Below are 16154 nucleotides of genomic sequence, written 5' to 3' on the forward strand. Positions count from 1 at the left end.
CAGTTTGCTCTTCAAGTCCAACCAACCTCACTACTCCTTGCTGGTGAAAAGGAGCATGGGTCTGGCTGGCTTGCTTCCAAGCAAATCTGGCAGGGGTAGCCACAGGTTAGCAATTTGAACACTTGGCCTCCAGAGAAATGCTAGGCCCACTCTTGTACATACTAACTGCCACTGAAATTTCTCACTGGGCCCTGTGCCAGAATCCTTCTCTGTGCCATCTTCCCCCAATACACAGAAATAACAATAATCTAGGAGTACCAGGGAGGCATGCTGAACTTACATGCTTGACAACTGCACCAACAGTTTAAGGCACAAAATCATAGAACCTTGAAGCTGGGGTGAGAGTAAGAAAAGGTGATGATAATCTGGTTGTTTCTGCTTACCTGAAGATTCAGGAATACTGAGCCCATCCTGCAGACTCAGTATCACTTCTTGATTCTCCCCTCTGTACTCAAGAACCACAGATTTCTAGCTCATTTCTACTCACAAATATTGACACACACACACACACCCCCGCCCGATACACGCTATGGCCCTGAGATGATGAAAATGAATAGAATGTAGCTTCTGCTCCTAGAAGTTCACAGGCTCTGGGGAAAGCAAGTCATGAGAGTAAATAGAGCAAGTTGCTAAGTGCTACTGAGTGCACTGGAACACCACCTATGACACTAGTTAGGAACAAAATTAGGTTTGTTTATTTTATTCTTTTACAAGCATCTCCTGAGGATAGGAGGAAGCTGGAGGTGGAAATGGTGCTGGTGGTTGTGGTGAACAACCTGGAAGTCCCAGTCTTAGCCTGGTTTAAGTTAGGTTTTCCAATGCTCATTTTCAAAAAATACTGGAGAATGACCATATACTTACGAGACCCCAGAGAAGATGGGGTGGAAGACAGCAAACTAAGTAGAAAAAAATAACCCTCCCCCTTCACTGCAGCAGTTTTCATGTTGTTAATCTTGTCTTTCTTAAATCCTATTCCACTCTCTTGACTATTCTCCCATCTCATTAAAGCAGTCAAAAACATACAAGGTATCTATGTGTGATCTGTCATCTTAGGTTCTACTTCCTCTCCTCATCTCGTTTCCTACATTCGTACACTAGGTTTCTCTTGCTCTACTCTTTCTCTAAGCCATCTTGTTCATTCCTATGGTTTTAACTACCATCTATATGATTATGAATTCCATATCTATAACTACAGTTTTGCAGTCTTCCCTGAGCACCAAAACATAAATGTTTACTGGAAACCTTAACCTTGTTACCCCATGGGAACCTCAAAACTCAGTCTAAACAAGGCTAATTGTCTTTCTTCACAAAATGTACCACCTTCCTTCTATAGTCTCCCTTTCCCCCCAGTCTTGGCTAGAGGAATGTCCCAATATACTCACTTGCTCAAGAAGAGTGAACATTATTAGCCTCTACTCCTCTCTTCCTGTTCCATCATCCATGGAGTCCTATTAATTCTATCTCCCCAAGTGTCTCTCCAATTTGCACTTTCCTTTCTATCTTCATTGATACAGCCCTAGAGCCTTGTTCCAGTCCTCATAATCTCTCTAAATGGTACCAGAGAACCATCTGGCTACTGATATCCACCACCAAACTTTTTAAACTCCTTAAAGAGAGAAACACTGTTTTCCTCATTTTTGAATTGTGCCTGCTTACTCCCCTCATAATACTTCTAGACACAGTGCTTTCCATGTTTGTTGAATGAAGAATAAATGGAGGACCTGTGAAGTGATTACATACAATCTGCAGTTTCAACACTCCGGAATTTGTTTTACCCACTTTACTCCTTTAGAAAGTGATGGTTCTGCTCTTCTAACAATCTGTTATTCTAACGTAAAATCTATCAGAGATTATAATTAATCCCAACAGTTTGCTTTGCTAAGGAAAAAAAAAGAGAGAGAGTCCGCACTTTAGAAATAGAAGCCACTGTTGTCTTTATAAAACACAGAATTGTGCTGCTGCTGTTGCTTGCTTCAGAAGAAACTGTACATTACAGCTGCTGGGATAATTTTACAATGGACTGGACAAGGTACAGCTCAAAGCAGGACACAAACACAAGTCTCAAAGGGAAACAAATGCAAACAAGTACACAGCTGTGGGGCTCCAGGGACATTTCCCCAACCATGCTGGACTTGAGAGGGATAAAAAGTTTAGAAACTAAAGTGAAACCCAGAGTAGACACACATGCCCACCAGATGGCTGCTAAGTGCAACATCACACACCAATCAGGTTGGACTGTGTGCACAGGAAAGTCATTTCATTTTTCCTTATTGCTACTACACCAGGGGGGTCAGTGCATTCGACATATTATCTTTACTTGCACAATCCTTGGAGGGTTTCCTATTTTCCTTTTTAAAGAAGGAAATCTGCCTTCCCCACCTTATTGTTTTTTTGCTTTGTTTTCTTTTGTTTTGAGCCCATAACCTCCACTACCTTTCTTGGGCTCCCAAACAGCAGCCAGAGGTTCTAAGTCAGTAGGAGTAGAGTAAGGGGAGAGCACCAACCTAGCCTCTCTCCCTGTCCAGGGAGAAGGCAAGTCCTAATAAATGGGCGAAAAGAGAAAACCAGAGAATCCCTTCTCCCCAGTCTGCTTAGAAGGCCAAAGAGGAAAGAGTGCCCTGCATAACCCTGCCATGATCAGACTTTAAGAAGGAAGGCATCCCAGCTACCATCCTGGATTGGCCTACGCCCAGCAAATATAAATAAAAATAACTTCCCCCAATGTAATTTCCAAAACTGCATTTTAGTTAGAGACGTCTCTCTACCCTGAAGGGGAAGGAACTTTCATCCTTCTTTGTTACACATGATGCCAGGTCTAAAACACTGTCCCACCAGCCTTGCAGATACCCTATGGGCCAGCTAAGAAGTCACAGTGTCCCCCTGGCTGCCCATCTTGCTGGCCTCATTTACAGAATTCTGGACAAGAAAACTATCCAAGAACATCATTGCTGAGCCAAAAAGGAGGCTGCAGTGGAGCTACTGAGTAGGTGGGAGCTTCTTAGGGAGGTTTCACACTGTGAGGTACCTTCTTCAGCATTAATCTAAGCCTAAGTTTCCCACAACAACAGCCTTAGGCTTACCCCCAGCGGCCAGCAGTAGCACCTCAGCCCCAGTGAGTTAGGCTGGACTGGAAAAGTGATCAATGAGCAGCGCTCTCCTTTCCCAGATTTTAGCCAAATTCTCTCCATTCTCTTCTCATCCCGCTCTTCTTCCCCCATGTCTATCCCCTAACCCTTCAACGCTGGATAACCAAGTAGGTCAACCCTAGGACATCCTCAGAAAAGGGAGGTCCCAGGTAGAGAGAAATGAAACCAGATCTAGAAAAAGCAATGAGAGAAACCAACTCCAAAGAGTGGACAGGTGTGGAAGTTGCCAGAAGCCCTCCTGATTTCATGCCAGTTGGGCAGGCCTTCTGCTATGCCCTCACGTAAGTTTGGGGGCAGTCCAGCCCACTGAGGACATCACTGGGCTTGGGAAGAAGATTCTGGGTCCTCTGCAGCCGAGGAGCTAAGCCTGACCTTGCCAGAGAACAGTGCGATCATTTTAGCCATGCAGAGAATTCATCATCACAAAGGCAGACAGGCAGGGAGGCCAGCAAGCAAGCTGAGTGAACAGAAAATAAAATAAAAGAAGGCCAGGGAAAGAGAGAAGAGGAAAAGGAAGGTAAAAGAGTGGAACAAAGGGAGCAGGAGACTTCTCTAAGAGGATGAGGCTGGGGTCTCCCCAGAGCTTCTTCAGAGCCTAAGTAAGAAGCACCACTTGAACGAAATCAAAGAAAGCCAAAGCTTGTTGCCAACAACACTTCTAAATCTGCATGCACCACCTTTCAAACAAGAGTAATCCTCAAGGTCAAGGGTGTTTTTCAAGTTTCAAAGATAAAACGAAATAGAGAAAATCACAGCAAGATGTCATATTCTTGCCACTGCCCAAGCTGTTTCTTTTGCTTTTATTTCTTAAATGGCATGTACAATGCCAAAGGGCTAAAAAATGCATTTCAAGCCTCAGCTCAAAACCCAACTGGAGAGAGTGAGGCAAAGAGAGAAAAAGGGGGGAACACAAACTTGCTGTGGAGAGTAGGTGGCTGCCACCAGCTCTCAATGGACATTTGCAAAATGCTGGTGAATGACTGGACCCTCCAGGAATACTGCCCTGATCCCAGCCCCAAAACATACCCGAGAAGAGAACACTCAGAGCCCACTGTCCCAAGAGAACTCCCCTCCCCAAAGGGTGACTGAACACAAAATAGACAGTATATGAAGGCGATGGACAGGGCAGATGGAGTGTTGGCATCACTCTCTTTAGGCACTTGTGTAAGGAATGTAGGCTCTCCAGTGAGCTGCCTCCTCCCAGAGCCCTCCATTCTGTTCTTCAGCTGGGCTGTGCCCATGGGGCACCCCACACTGTAGCCAGCAGGAAAGAAGTTAAAGGAAGAGTTACTCAACAGTCCTGATGCCTTCTCCATAATCAATGTTTGTGCTACGTTTTGTGAAGTTGCTGAACAAAGTAGCCAACCAGAACAGAACCTGGGATAGACTGTTTTGCATAGCAAATCTGGGTCTGTACAAAGGCTGCTGGGGAGGGGAAATGGTAGCTCTAACTTCATACGCCCATATTCAGACCGGCCTTCCTCTGGCTGGCCTCCAAGCCTGAGCTAGGTCTAAAGTGTCATGGCTTCATCACCAGATTGGGGCAAGCCCAAGCCCAGGCTCCTCAAAAAGAGGAATTTCCACACTGAAGCTGCAACTCCTCATCCCAAGCAGTGGGACAGGAAAAAATGAACAGTCAAGAAATGAGGAAGCCTTGCTTCAAGGCCAACAGGCCCCAAGCTAGAACCCCCTACTTTTCCAGTTCTGCAACACAGCCAAACCCCATCTCTACCCAGGAAGACAGGAAAAAATTTTAAAAAAAAGCCCATGCCACCCACTCACATGCCCTAGTGGGAAATCAGGAAAAATTCATTTGTGTAAACAGAAGCAAAAGGGAGCAGCAAAATTCCCCAGCCTATCCACAGGACACACTGAAATCTGGGATAAGCCAAAGTGTCAGAGGACAGTCCAGAGGAAGGGAAGATGCACTTGCAGAAAAGAGTGCAGGGCAGTGCAGAAGGGGTGCCTGCAGCAAGAGAAAGATATTATCTGCACAGAGGAGGGGTGGAGACTGAGCCCCACCTTAGGGAGATAACCACCCCCTACAGAGCCAGGCCAAAGAACAAGTCAGGTACATAGTTCCTTCTGACGGCTCAATGTTTCTGGGATGTAAACTCATTGGGCATGGGAGGGATTTCCAGATTTTGGCAATAGACTCAAGTTATGGTATAAAAATAACATTTAGTTTTTGCTTTTTTTTTTTTTTTTTCTTATTTTAGACCTAAGGATCGTTTGTTAAAAGACACCCCAGTTAAAAAATATTGAAACATAAACAGACTTGACCATCAGGGAAAAAAAAAGAAGCCAAGAGTGAGAAATGCTATGAAAGTAACTCCAGACCCAGGCAGGTGGGGAGGAAGCGGGGCGGGAAGAAAGGAGACGTAAGTGGAAAGGCCAGAGGCCAGTCACCTCAGCAGCTCTGAGAGACTTGTCATGTCTGAAAGTGCAAATGTCAATGGATTTTAACCATCTTGAGGTGGCGATCTTTTTAAAAGCTCAATGAATATGGAAGTCAACTCCTTCAAATGCAAAATAGCTGGCGCTGTGGCTGGAGGCTTCTTGGGTTAGGGGTATTTCATCCCCACCTACCTCCTCTCCCACCCCCACCCCGCCCCCACCCCCCCAAAAATAGGTACAAAAGGTTGCAGTTCTGCAGCATTACCGTTACAGGGAAGGCACTGGTTACCCACCAGCAGGCGGAAGGAAGACAGGGTCGTGTCACTTCAGAGCTAAGTGCCATAGTGCCTTAAGTCTTACTAGGGGCTGGATGTCTGTCAGGGAGAAGGTGTAAGGTGGGGTAGAAAAGGTGGAGAAAGAGGAATAAGGGAAAGAGGAGTGGCAGCTGGGGGAGGGGCAACCAAACCATTAGCATTAAAAATCTTCCTACAAGCTGGATTCTCAACCCATTAAAACATCTAGTATCCTAAAATATTGATCTGCATCTGGTTTCGTTTTTCTTCTTAAACAAATCTAGACCTTTTCTGATTAAGGCTCCTAAAAAATCCTTCCCTCCTCCCACCCACTTTTCAAGCCCCTCACTTTCCCATCTAAAGTATCAAACCCAAACCTACCAACTTTTGTCTGCAGGGCTGCAGGGCCGACCTTACCAAGCTGTCAGGCATGAGTCTTTAGCACTGTGAGTCACATGCGACATCTGTGTGTATGGTGGGCACCGGGGCTGCCTCTCTTGGTCCAGTGGAGTCAGGGCCAGATGTGACAAGATGGGGTGAGGGGTGGAGGGCATGAGGTGAATATCAGAGATTTCTGGCTGGTGGTCTGGCTTACTGGCCCTGTTCCCCACCCTTTCGCCCCCTCTGTAGAGGAAACAAGGCCTTCTGCATTCCTCCCTGCCCCACCTCCCTCCTCCCTGCTTCCTCTGGATTTGGGCGGCACAGCTCTTGGGGCTTGGAAAGCTTTCTTCTATCCAGTGAGGTAACAGCGTTCTGCCTTCAAGCGAAGTACATGGTGCGCAGAGTATCCTGGTGAACCTGCACGGCTTTGGCCAGGGCCTGGGGGTCCCGCCCATTGCTCTGCCCCGATATGTGGCTCCCCTCTCCACTGAAAAGGAAAAATGAAAGAAGTCCTTCCTGGTGAACTGAGTTGCTAATTCCTTCCCCCACCCCTAGGATGCCAATTCCCATAACAATTTAAGAGAAAACCCCAACCCAGATTTGGGCTGACGAGCCCAAGGACATCAAATCGGACAATACTCATTTCCTACTACCCAAGGAAAATTGAGAGGGTCTGGTACCAGAGGCTGAAGCAAAAAGGAAGCCAGCCTGATCCCAGGCCTCACCTGTCATGCTCCTTGTCCACTAGGTGGTATCGTGCCCGGAAAGCCACCAAGCGGGCATAGTAGGCAGGTGCTGGAATTGAGACGGAGCGTGTGCATCGTACGTAAGTGTGGCACAGCTGGTACGTCAAGATCTGGAGCTCATCCGCTGTGAAACGGTTGTCATCCCAAAGGACATAGTAATGGGATGGTCGGCTGGTGCCCTGGGAAGATAGGAAGGTGAGGGGCCCCAGGTTGGGCAGAGGGGATGGTTGATGATAAGGAACAGGCTCAATATTAAGAGTATGGCTGGGTTGGAAGACCCACCCATGAAAAGGCAGACACAAAGCCACCTATGTCATAAAGCACTCATCTTATGGGCAACCTGCCTAAGACGTTCAAAGTGCACTCATGTTCAAGTGCACGAAGGGCTTATTAACAGAACAATCCTGATTTGAATGCCACTCAGTGAGGAATGATATATTCTAGAGGCAGTGGGAATAATCAACTAATCTTTGACCCATTGGAAACCCCAGGACATAGCCCAGCTACCTGGATGCCTGCGTGGCTGCACAGATAGAAGTCAAACTCAAATGGGTGGGTGATGTTGGTGTCCACAGTGGTCCCAGCTGGGATGTTACCACTCTTCCCAATCTGTATAGAGACAAAGACAACCGAGATCCCAAGACCTGCATGACCCTAACTAGGGCCCCGACTCAATTCTAATCTGATTCCATCAGAATCCCAAGAGTAAAGTAGAAGCTGCTATTCCCAGAGGGTACTGGGAATTGAAATAATAGGCTTCTAAAGTCACACAGACCTGTGTTTAAGTGCTGCTTTCACCATTTATTAGCTGCGTGATCTTAGCAAGTCATTTAACCTTTCTGAGGCTAAACTGGAGATAATAACAGTACCTACCTCACAGGGCTGCTGTGAGGAAGACGCCTTGTACAGTGTCTGGCACATAGGAGAAGTTCAATAAATGGAAGTTCCCTTTCCCTTCTCTGGGAGCTGGTCTATATATGGGGTCTATAGGCCAGGGAGCTAGGAGGAGGGAGATGAAGTATAAGGGAAGGAGGGGAGAAGGGGGAAACAAAGGGAAGGAAGCAGCAGAGGAAGGACCACAAGAGCTAAGGGGAAGAAAGGGACCAGGGAAGATGGACAGGCCAAGGACTAAAACCCCAGATTTTATTTCAAGGGCTTCTTCCATATTAAGAGAAAGGAGACAAGATAAGGGTATGGGTGGCTTCCTCAATCCCTCACTCACTCGCTCATTCTTGTCAGCACAAAAAAGGCGGGTGTGATGGCGTTTCTGCACCACAATATAAGTGATCCCGGGCTGGTAGTCCTTTTCCAGTTTGATGCAGGCATCACGAATGGCCAGCAGCTCATAGTGGAGGATCTAGGCACAGGGTGAGGAGGGAGACAAAGAGACATACAGCTCCTCTTGAGTTCACGCATCTTTCTGAACTAAGGGGTTGCCACTTGTAATACGGCTTTTTGTTCAGCCTCTCTTTATAAGCTGACACCCAACCATTAGAGATGATAAGCCCTTCCTACCAAAATCAGCCTTATACAGGCATACCTCGGAGATATTGTGGGTTCAGTTCCAGATCACTACAATAAAGTAAGTCACATGAATTTTTTGGTTTCCCAGTGCATATAAAAGTTATGCTTACACTATGCTATAGTCTATTAAGTGTGCAGTAGCAGTATGTCTAAAAAAAAAAAAAAGTATATACCTTAATTAAAAAATACTTTATGGCTAAAAATTGCTAACTATCACCTGAGCCAGTGAGTCGTAGTAGTAACATCAAAGATCACTGATCACAGATCACCATAACAAATATAATAATAATGAAAAAGTTTGAAATATTGCAAGAATTATCAAAATGTGACACAGAGCCATGAAGTTTTAGCAAATGCTGTTGGAAAAATAGTGCCGACAGACTTGCTGGACGCAGGCTTGCCACAAACCTTCAATTTGTAAAAAATGCAGTATCTGCAAAGCACAATAAAGCGAAGTGCAATAAAACGAGGTATGCCTGTAGACAGCTCACCTGACATGTTCCTATAAAGCCTAGCTGGGAGGCTTAGTATCAGCAGAGAGCACTCACCTGGTTCCTATGTATAATTAGACCTAACATCAAGACACAGAACCAAGATTCAGAGAGAAATCACAATGCCCAAAGTAAGGCTGAATTTAGGATCAGAAGGAAAATGGAAGTTACCCATGAGCTCTAAGAGCAGACAGGATTGGGACCACCATAGAAGACTAGACACATAGTTCAGAAATGGGTGTAGAGGGACTAGATAAATTCAGTCCTGAAAAAAAGCAGTGTTATACAAAAACGGACTAGCTCAAGAAGCCACAGGTGAAAAACCATAGTCAGTAGTTGCCTTGTGGCCTTGGATGTCAGGTATAGGGAGTAAAAACTGTATGGCAGAAGTAAATACAATTTAGAATCAATTAGAACTAGGTTTAAACCCAAGCTTTATCTAATTTTATTACCTTGAGCAAGTTACTTAACCCCTTTAAGTCTCATTTTCTCCACACTGACTAAAGTTACTAATAAGATCAGCCTCACAAAACTGTTGTGAAGACTAAAACAAATAATTAAGTAAAAACACAAAAAACCTAGTAGTGGCTTAATAACTGCTGACTGCTTTGCTTATTAAGCAGTTTGAATTTTAACCCCAGGCTATGTGAGGTCACTAGACATCTCTAAACACAGACATGTTATGATAAATGCATCTGGCATTTTAGGAAACACTGTATGACTTGGAGGAAATTGAGCATAATGGTTAAGAGCATGAACTTTGGAATCTAACCAATTTGTTTGAATCCCAGCTCTACCACTTATTAGCCTGGATGACACTGAAGAAATCATTTAACATTTTCAAGCCTCAGTTTCATCATCTATCAAGTGGAATAATAATTATTTCATAGGGTTATTGTAAGCATTAAATAGAATACATACAAAGTGCTTAGCTCAGTTTACAGCACATAAGAGGTACCCAATAAATGGTAGTTATATTACTATGTATTAAATGGTAGTCAAGGAGACCAGTTCAGTACACTAATCTAAACAACAGAATACGAAGGCTTAGCAGGGAGAAAGAATAGGAGGAACATCGTGAAGGTCAATAGCAGTGATTCTCAAAGTGTGGTCTCCAGACCAGCAGCATCACCTAAGAGCCTGTCAGAACTACAAATTTTAGGGCCCCATCCTAGATTCACTGAAGCAGAAATTCTAAGGGTAGAGCTCTGCAAACTACTTTAATAAGCTCTCCAAAAGATTGTGATGGATGCTAAAGTTTGAGAACCACTGGTCTAAAGAATCAGTCTTCAACATGGACCAACTAGTAAATAGGCACTGAGGGTCTTTTATTACAAGAAGAAAGGTCTATCAGTGATTGTACACGCCACCTCTCAATTGTGATCTCTGCTTCCAAGAGTACTCCATTTAGCAAACCTCCCTAAGTAGTAGCACCTCCCAGTGTCAATAGCTCAGAAAAGACAGCAGTACTCTCTGCTACCATCAGGCCCCCCGGCCTCAATGTGAGGTTTTCTTGACCTATTGTGGGCCCTACCTGGGGGAGCTGGCCTTCAGGAACCCCATCTCGGTAGAAGATGATGCGGGTAGGCTTGAAGCGGGTGGACTTGTAGAACTGGATGAGCAGCTCCCGTACCATGTAGGATAAGTCTTCAATGATCTCCTGCCGAGGTCGCTGCACCCGCACAGTAGCACAGTAACGGCTGGGGTGGGCATCCATACTGCCTACCACCTGATAACCAAAGAGGCAGGATCAGCTCCCAGAACCTCCACCCTCCCAACACTGTTAGGTTCTGGGCTTGGGAAAAGGCCACTTAGCAAAACAACTATGCAACTGAATGAGGTTTTTTGGATTCAGTAAGCCCTGGTTCAATCTCTGTTCTATCACACATGTGGAAGTTACTTAATCCACGTGATCTTCTTGTTCCTCCTCCGAAATGGAGATAAGAATACCACCTACTTGCAGTGCTGTTGTAGCACATATAAGTCATCTTGTACAGGGCCTAACACACAGTAGGTACTTGATAAGTTTGATTTCCCTACTCCTTGCAGAGGGGCATGTGAAGGTTTGGCACTACTAGCTCAAAGAGTGACCTCATTCAAAAACAAGTTTATCTTTTTTTTTCAATTCAAGTGCTAATCTACGCTAGGAACCAGTGAAGAGTGTTCTTGTGGGTGGTGGGAATAACATCATTTTCTAAGGGGACAATAGCCAAAGCCTACTAGGATGGATGGCCACAAGGAAATTAAAGATAAGCATAGAAAAAAAAAAAAAAAAAAAAAAAGATAAGCATAGTATAGGGTTCCCCACATTTACTGAGATAGGCCCAGTCTGCCTAGAGAAACTTGAGGGTTGAAGAAAGAGAAGTGGGAAAGAAGGCCTGGTCCCTTTAGCCAATTCAGAAGCCCCTATGAGACAGGGAGCAAAGATGTCAGGAGAGGGATTGGAGAGCTATCTAATCTACTAGGTGGATCAGGGGTAGGGATGGGGAAGAGCAAAGGACAATCGCAGCAACTAAGTAACTCCCTTAAAAGGGATTTCAGAGAAGAGATATGTTCGTATTCTAAAAGTGGGCACAGAGAGAGAGAGGGAAACTCGAACACAGAACAAAAGTGATGGAGACAGGGCCAAGTCTCTGGCCACAGCCTACACTCTCACTGCTCTCTCTCTGAAAAGAAAATGCCATGCAGAGTTAGTTTTATTAAGAAACCAAGGGAGTGGTTAATGGGGATGATCAGCTGAAATAAAAAGATCTTGTGAAGGGTCAAGCACCAGAGCTAAGGGAAGGAAATCATGTGTAGTCTTGGGGGCCCAGAGCTAAGAGAAGAACCTTATGAGGAAGTTGGAAAGTAACACTCACTGCTGTGATAGAAGGTTTTTTCCCATCCCCTGCTGGGGGGTGTGTAACATCTGCTCCCAGGAATATCACTGGTTGTTGAAAGACAGCAGAGCTAAACAAGGAAGAGAAAACAAATGGTGAGGAGTTGGGTCTTCTCTTCCTGGCACCATCTAGCACCCACTTTGGTCCTCTCTCCCTTGTGTGTGAGTCACTTGGCCTGGACAGGGTCCTATCTTTTCATCAATCACCAGTATGGTACCTTACTTGACAAGGGCAAGTGGGCAATAGAGTTCATACCGTTGGTGTGGAACTAGGATGTTGTTAATGCCACCAAGTTTGACATTGATCTTCAGGCAAAGGTTGGACAGAGTCTGAGGCGAGGTCTTGACCACATTCTTCACTTGCACACACTGTGTAGCCATTCCCAAGAGTGTATCTCCAACACGTTTCACTTCAGCTATGAGCAGGGAGAGAGCTGATTAGTGCATTCAACAAATATTTACTGAATGCCTCCTAGATGCCACGAAGTATATGAGGTGCTAGGGAACACAACGAGGACCAGAAACACACAGGGTCCCTATTCTTATAGTGCTTACTATCCAGTGGCTAATTTTAAAAATCATGAAAAGTATAACAATGATAAAATGCTACAACAGAAAACTCCATGGAGCTGTGAGAGCATATAACGTGGGGGTAATAACCTAGTCAGGAAAGGATTCTTGAGTAAGTAATGAGTGAACTGAAATCTAAAGGTAGAAGAGAGCTTAGAAGGGAGAGGGAATATGGGAAGAGGATTCCAGGGAGAGGGAAGAGCGTGCAAAAATGTACGCTGATAGGAGAAAGCAACATACATTTGAGAAACTGAAAGGCCAAAGTAACTACAAAGGAGAATAAAAAGGAACCATAGTGTGAGAGGAAGAATGTGGTCATTAGACCAGTCTAGGGAAATGAGGGTAGCTTAAGAAGGCAGCTGTCAAGATGGAAAGAAACAGATTCAAGAGACTATATACGTAAGGGAAAATAATTTTTATGGATAACCTCTGAGTTTCTAGATTTTTATAATAGAACAGATAGTTCATAAGTTCTTTTTGAGACATTTTGAGTTTGAAGTGTTTTTTGGTCATCCCAGTGAGGATATCCATCACACAACTGAGTATAGTAGTTGGAAGTTCAGGAGTAGTCTGAAATGGAGATGTAAATTTATGAGATATTTAGGTACAGGCAGTAATTGAAAACATGATCTTGAGATCACCAAGGAAGAGAACAGAATGAAAGGAGAAGAGGGCTTAGACCTGTATCTCTGAACTCACAATACTTGCAGAACAGGAAGAAGATGAGTCCGCAAAAGACAAAAATTCAGAGAACCAAGAGAAAGATCAAGACAGTATTATATCGTGAATGCCAGGGAAGAAAGAGTGTTTCAAGAAGGAGCAAGTGTTCAACTAAGTCAAATGCTGCTAAGAGACTGGTAAAATGAGGACCGGAATTTTGTGATAGCGAGGCAAAAATTAATGTATAGAGGCAAAAACTGTTTTTGGTAATACAAAGTACCAAGGAGGAGATGTAGGATCAATGAACGGTATGATATGTTTTCAATGGGAGAGATTTGAGAATGTTTAAAAAGCTAAAGGGATCATTTCTACTTCTAAGAGATAAAGTTAGAGGCAAACCAGTGTCTCTGCACATAACATTCAGAAAAGCCAAATAAAATATAGAAATCATCTTTTTGTAGGCAGTAAGAAGTGCTAAGACAACAAGAACTGGAAGGGTTAACACTGCAGAGAGGGAGAGAATCTCACAGAGGTGAGCCATCTGCTGCAGCTGCTTTTGCCCTGGGTACATGTGCTGATTCTAGGTGTGGGCAGGAGGCTGAGATTCTAGGCTTTGCACCAAAAGAGGAACCACTGCCAAGGGACAGAGAAAGCAACAGTTTCTGGCGAACACAGGCTAGTTCTAAACGTGAAAGGTTAAAAAAAAACATTTAAAAGAAAACACAGACTAATATCTTCATGACCTTGGGATTTCCTAAACAGGACTCAGAAAGTACTAGGCATAAAGGAAAAATATTGACAAATAGGACTACATTAAAATTTTAAATTTCTGTTCAACAAAAGAACCCATTAAGAAAGTAAAAAGGCAAGCCACAGATATGTATAATACATATAAATTTAAATAAAGGAATTATAAAGAACATCTATAAATCAATAAGAGAAAGGTAGTGAAGCCAGCAACAAAAGGAAAAGACTTGAGCAGGAACTTCTCAAAAGAGGCTCGTGAAACAGCCAATAGAAATATAAAAAGATACTCAACTTTATCAATCACCGGAGAATTCAAATTAAAAGCAAAATGCAGTATAACTAAACACCCATAAGAACGGCTAAAATGAAAGCGACAATACCAAGTTTGGTAAGGATATAAATAACTACAACTCTCCTTTGCTGCTGGTGGAAGTATACATTTGTACACTTAAAATCCCTCCTAGTTACACACCCAATAGAAATGGGCATATATGTTCAAAGGACATGTACAAGAATGTTCAATGAAGCATTATTTATAATAGTAAAAACTGGAACCAACCCAAATATGTCCATTAACAGTAGAATGTATAAATACATGTAAATTGTGTTATTATCATATAATGGAAAAACTGTAGCAAACTACAACTAAACAAACACGGATAAATCTTACAAACATAATGTTGAGTGAAAGAAGCCAGACACAAAAAAAGGTACATGGTATATGACTCCATTTATATAAAGTTCAAAGACAGTCAAAACTAATCTATGGTGTTAGAAGCCAAAATAATAGTGGTTAACACTGATGGGGAGCTGTAGTGATTGGTAGCCTGGGATTGTGGTAATGTTCTACTATCAGAACTAGGTACTGGTTACCTTGCTAAGACATTCTGTGAGAATTAATTGACTGAACACAAAAGATCTCTATATGTATACTGTACTTCAATAAAAAGTTTACATTAAAAAAATTGTACCAGTTTAGTGGAGAGGAAGGAGTTAAAAATACTAAGAACAGTGTGAGGTATGGTAGCAGATTAGAACGGGACAAATGTGACACTATCCTTTTACACTCTCAGGGCAATCACAATGCATGTGGACCTTGCTTTGACCATCACTTGGCCTACCAGGAAGGAGGATGAAGGATCTTTAAAAGAATCTGACTGTTCCTCTTATCTGCAGGCTTAATTCCTAGGCAGTGCCCCCATTACCTAAGTGGTATTCAATATAATCAAAGAACAGCATGTAAGTGGAAGAAACCCAAGGTCCTAATCAAGGTATGAGACTGGAGAGAGGTATAACATGACTGAGCCCAGGGAAGGGAAAATTTTCTGAGTAAGCACTGACTTCTCCAAGCATGCCGCACTATACTCCACATGCAGGCCAAAAACACTAGATTCTCCCTTTATGGAGGAAACCAGAAACATGGATAATTACTCAAGGCAGTTCTCCTAAAAAGCATCCGATAAATCAATAAGAAAAAGGTAGTGAAGCCAATGAAAAAAGGAAAAGACTTGAGCAGGCACTTCTCAAAAGAGGCTAGTGAAACAGCCAATAGAAATATAAAAAGACACTCCACTTTATCAATCACAAGGGACACCAATTTATGGCCCAAGAGAGACATGGACTTGAGGTGAACCAACTTCCATAAGTATTGAGTATCATGTGAGCGGAAGGCTCTACCTCGGGTATATATGTGCAGAGGGAAGAAGATTTCAGAGCAGAATCAGATCCACTCCATGCTCAAAACAATATCAAGCAAGACCGTAACTGATCAGCAGCCTGATACAATTTCTAGAGGAATCCAAAAAGAGACGAGTTAATCCTGTAGGTAGGATGACAAGAGAAAGCTTCCGGGAATAAGTACATTTAAACTAGGACTTGAAGGATAGAGAATTTTAAGGGCAAGGTGGAGGATAAAAAGAGTACTTAAATATTCTAGGCAAAGGCAAATGATGTAAGCAAAACCAGAGACTAGACAGCAGAGACAAGGAATGAGCATTTAGAGCATCTACTATGTCACAGGCACTGTGTTAGACGCTGCATTTTATATAATTAATTAATGAGGCTGAGAAAGGTTAGATAATTTGCCTAAGACAGTAATCTGGCATAGCCAGGATTAAAATCCAGTTCTATCTAATTCCAGAACAAGTCATCTTTCTGGTATGTGTGGCAAAGGGAACAGTACCTGAAGCTGAAAAGGTTAAACTAAGATCAGGGCCCTAAAAAACTTTTATTTTGTGAATGGGGGCTAATGAAGGTTTTGGGGGTTTTTTTGAGAGTACAATCACAAAAAGTCTCATCCAGTAATCTATACAAGAAAGATT

The 16154-nt window shown here is 43.4% G+C and overlaps 1 protein-coding gene across 3 annotated transcripts in view; it reads right to left on the reverse strand.

Annotated features, from left to right (window-relative positions):
- Positions 1 to 1909: 1909 nt before the first annotated feature.
- LOC114899737 (protein argonaute-1) overlaps positions 1910 to 16154 on the reverse strand; it is a 34189-nt gene continuing 19944 nt past the window's right edge. The window contains exons 13-19 of one of the 3 annotated variants that reach the window (XM_029230752.1): positions 12113 to 12272; positions 11837 to 11927; positions 10513 to 10707; positions 8186 to 8320; positions 7471 to 7572; positions 6943 to 7142; positions 1910 to 6704 (exon numbers count right to left, since the gene is read on the reverse strand). In XM_029230752.1, the coding sequence (XP_029086585.1) occupies positions 6596 to 6704; positions 6943 to 7142; positions 7471 to 7572; positions 8186 to 8320; positions 10513 to 10707; positions 11837 to 11927; positions 12113 to 12272 (992 nt within the window). In that variant the 3' untranslated portion in view covers positions 1910 to 6595. Of the gene's footprint in view, positions 6705 to 6942; positions 7143 to 7470; positions 7573 to 7940; positions 7963 to 8185; positions 8321 to 10512; positions 10708 to 11836; positions 11928 to 12112; positions 12273 to 16154 lie in introns of those variants that run through there. The other 2 variants (XM_029230751.1, XM_029230753.1) reach the window with 2 other exon arrangements.

Source organism: Monodon monoceros, unplaced genomic scaffold, assembly GCF_005190385.1.
Source record: "Monodon monoceros isolate NGI ecotype Baffin Bay Population unplaced genomic scaffold, NGI_Narwhal_1 Super_Scaffold_18, whole genome shotgun sequence".
Lineage (NCBI taxonomy): Eukaryota > Metazoa > Chordata > Mammalia > Artiodactyla > Monodontidae > Monodon > Monodon monoceros.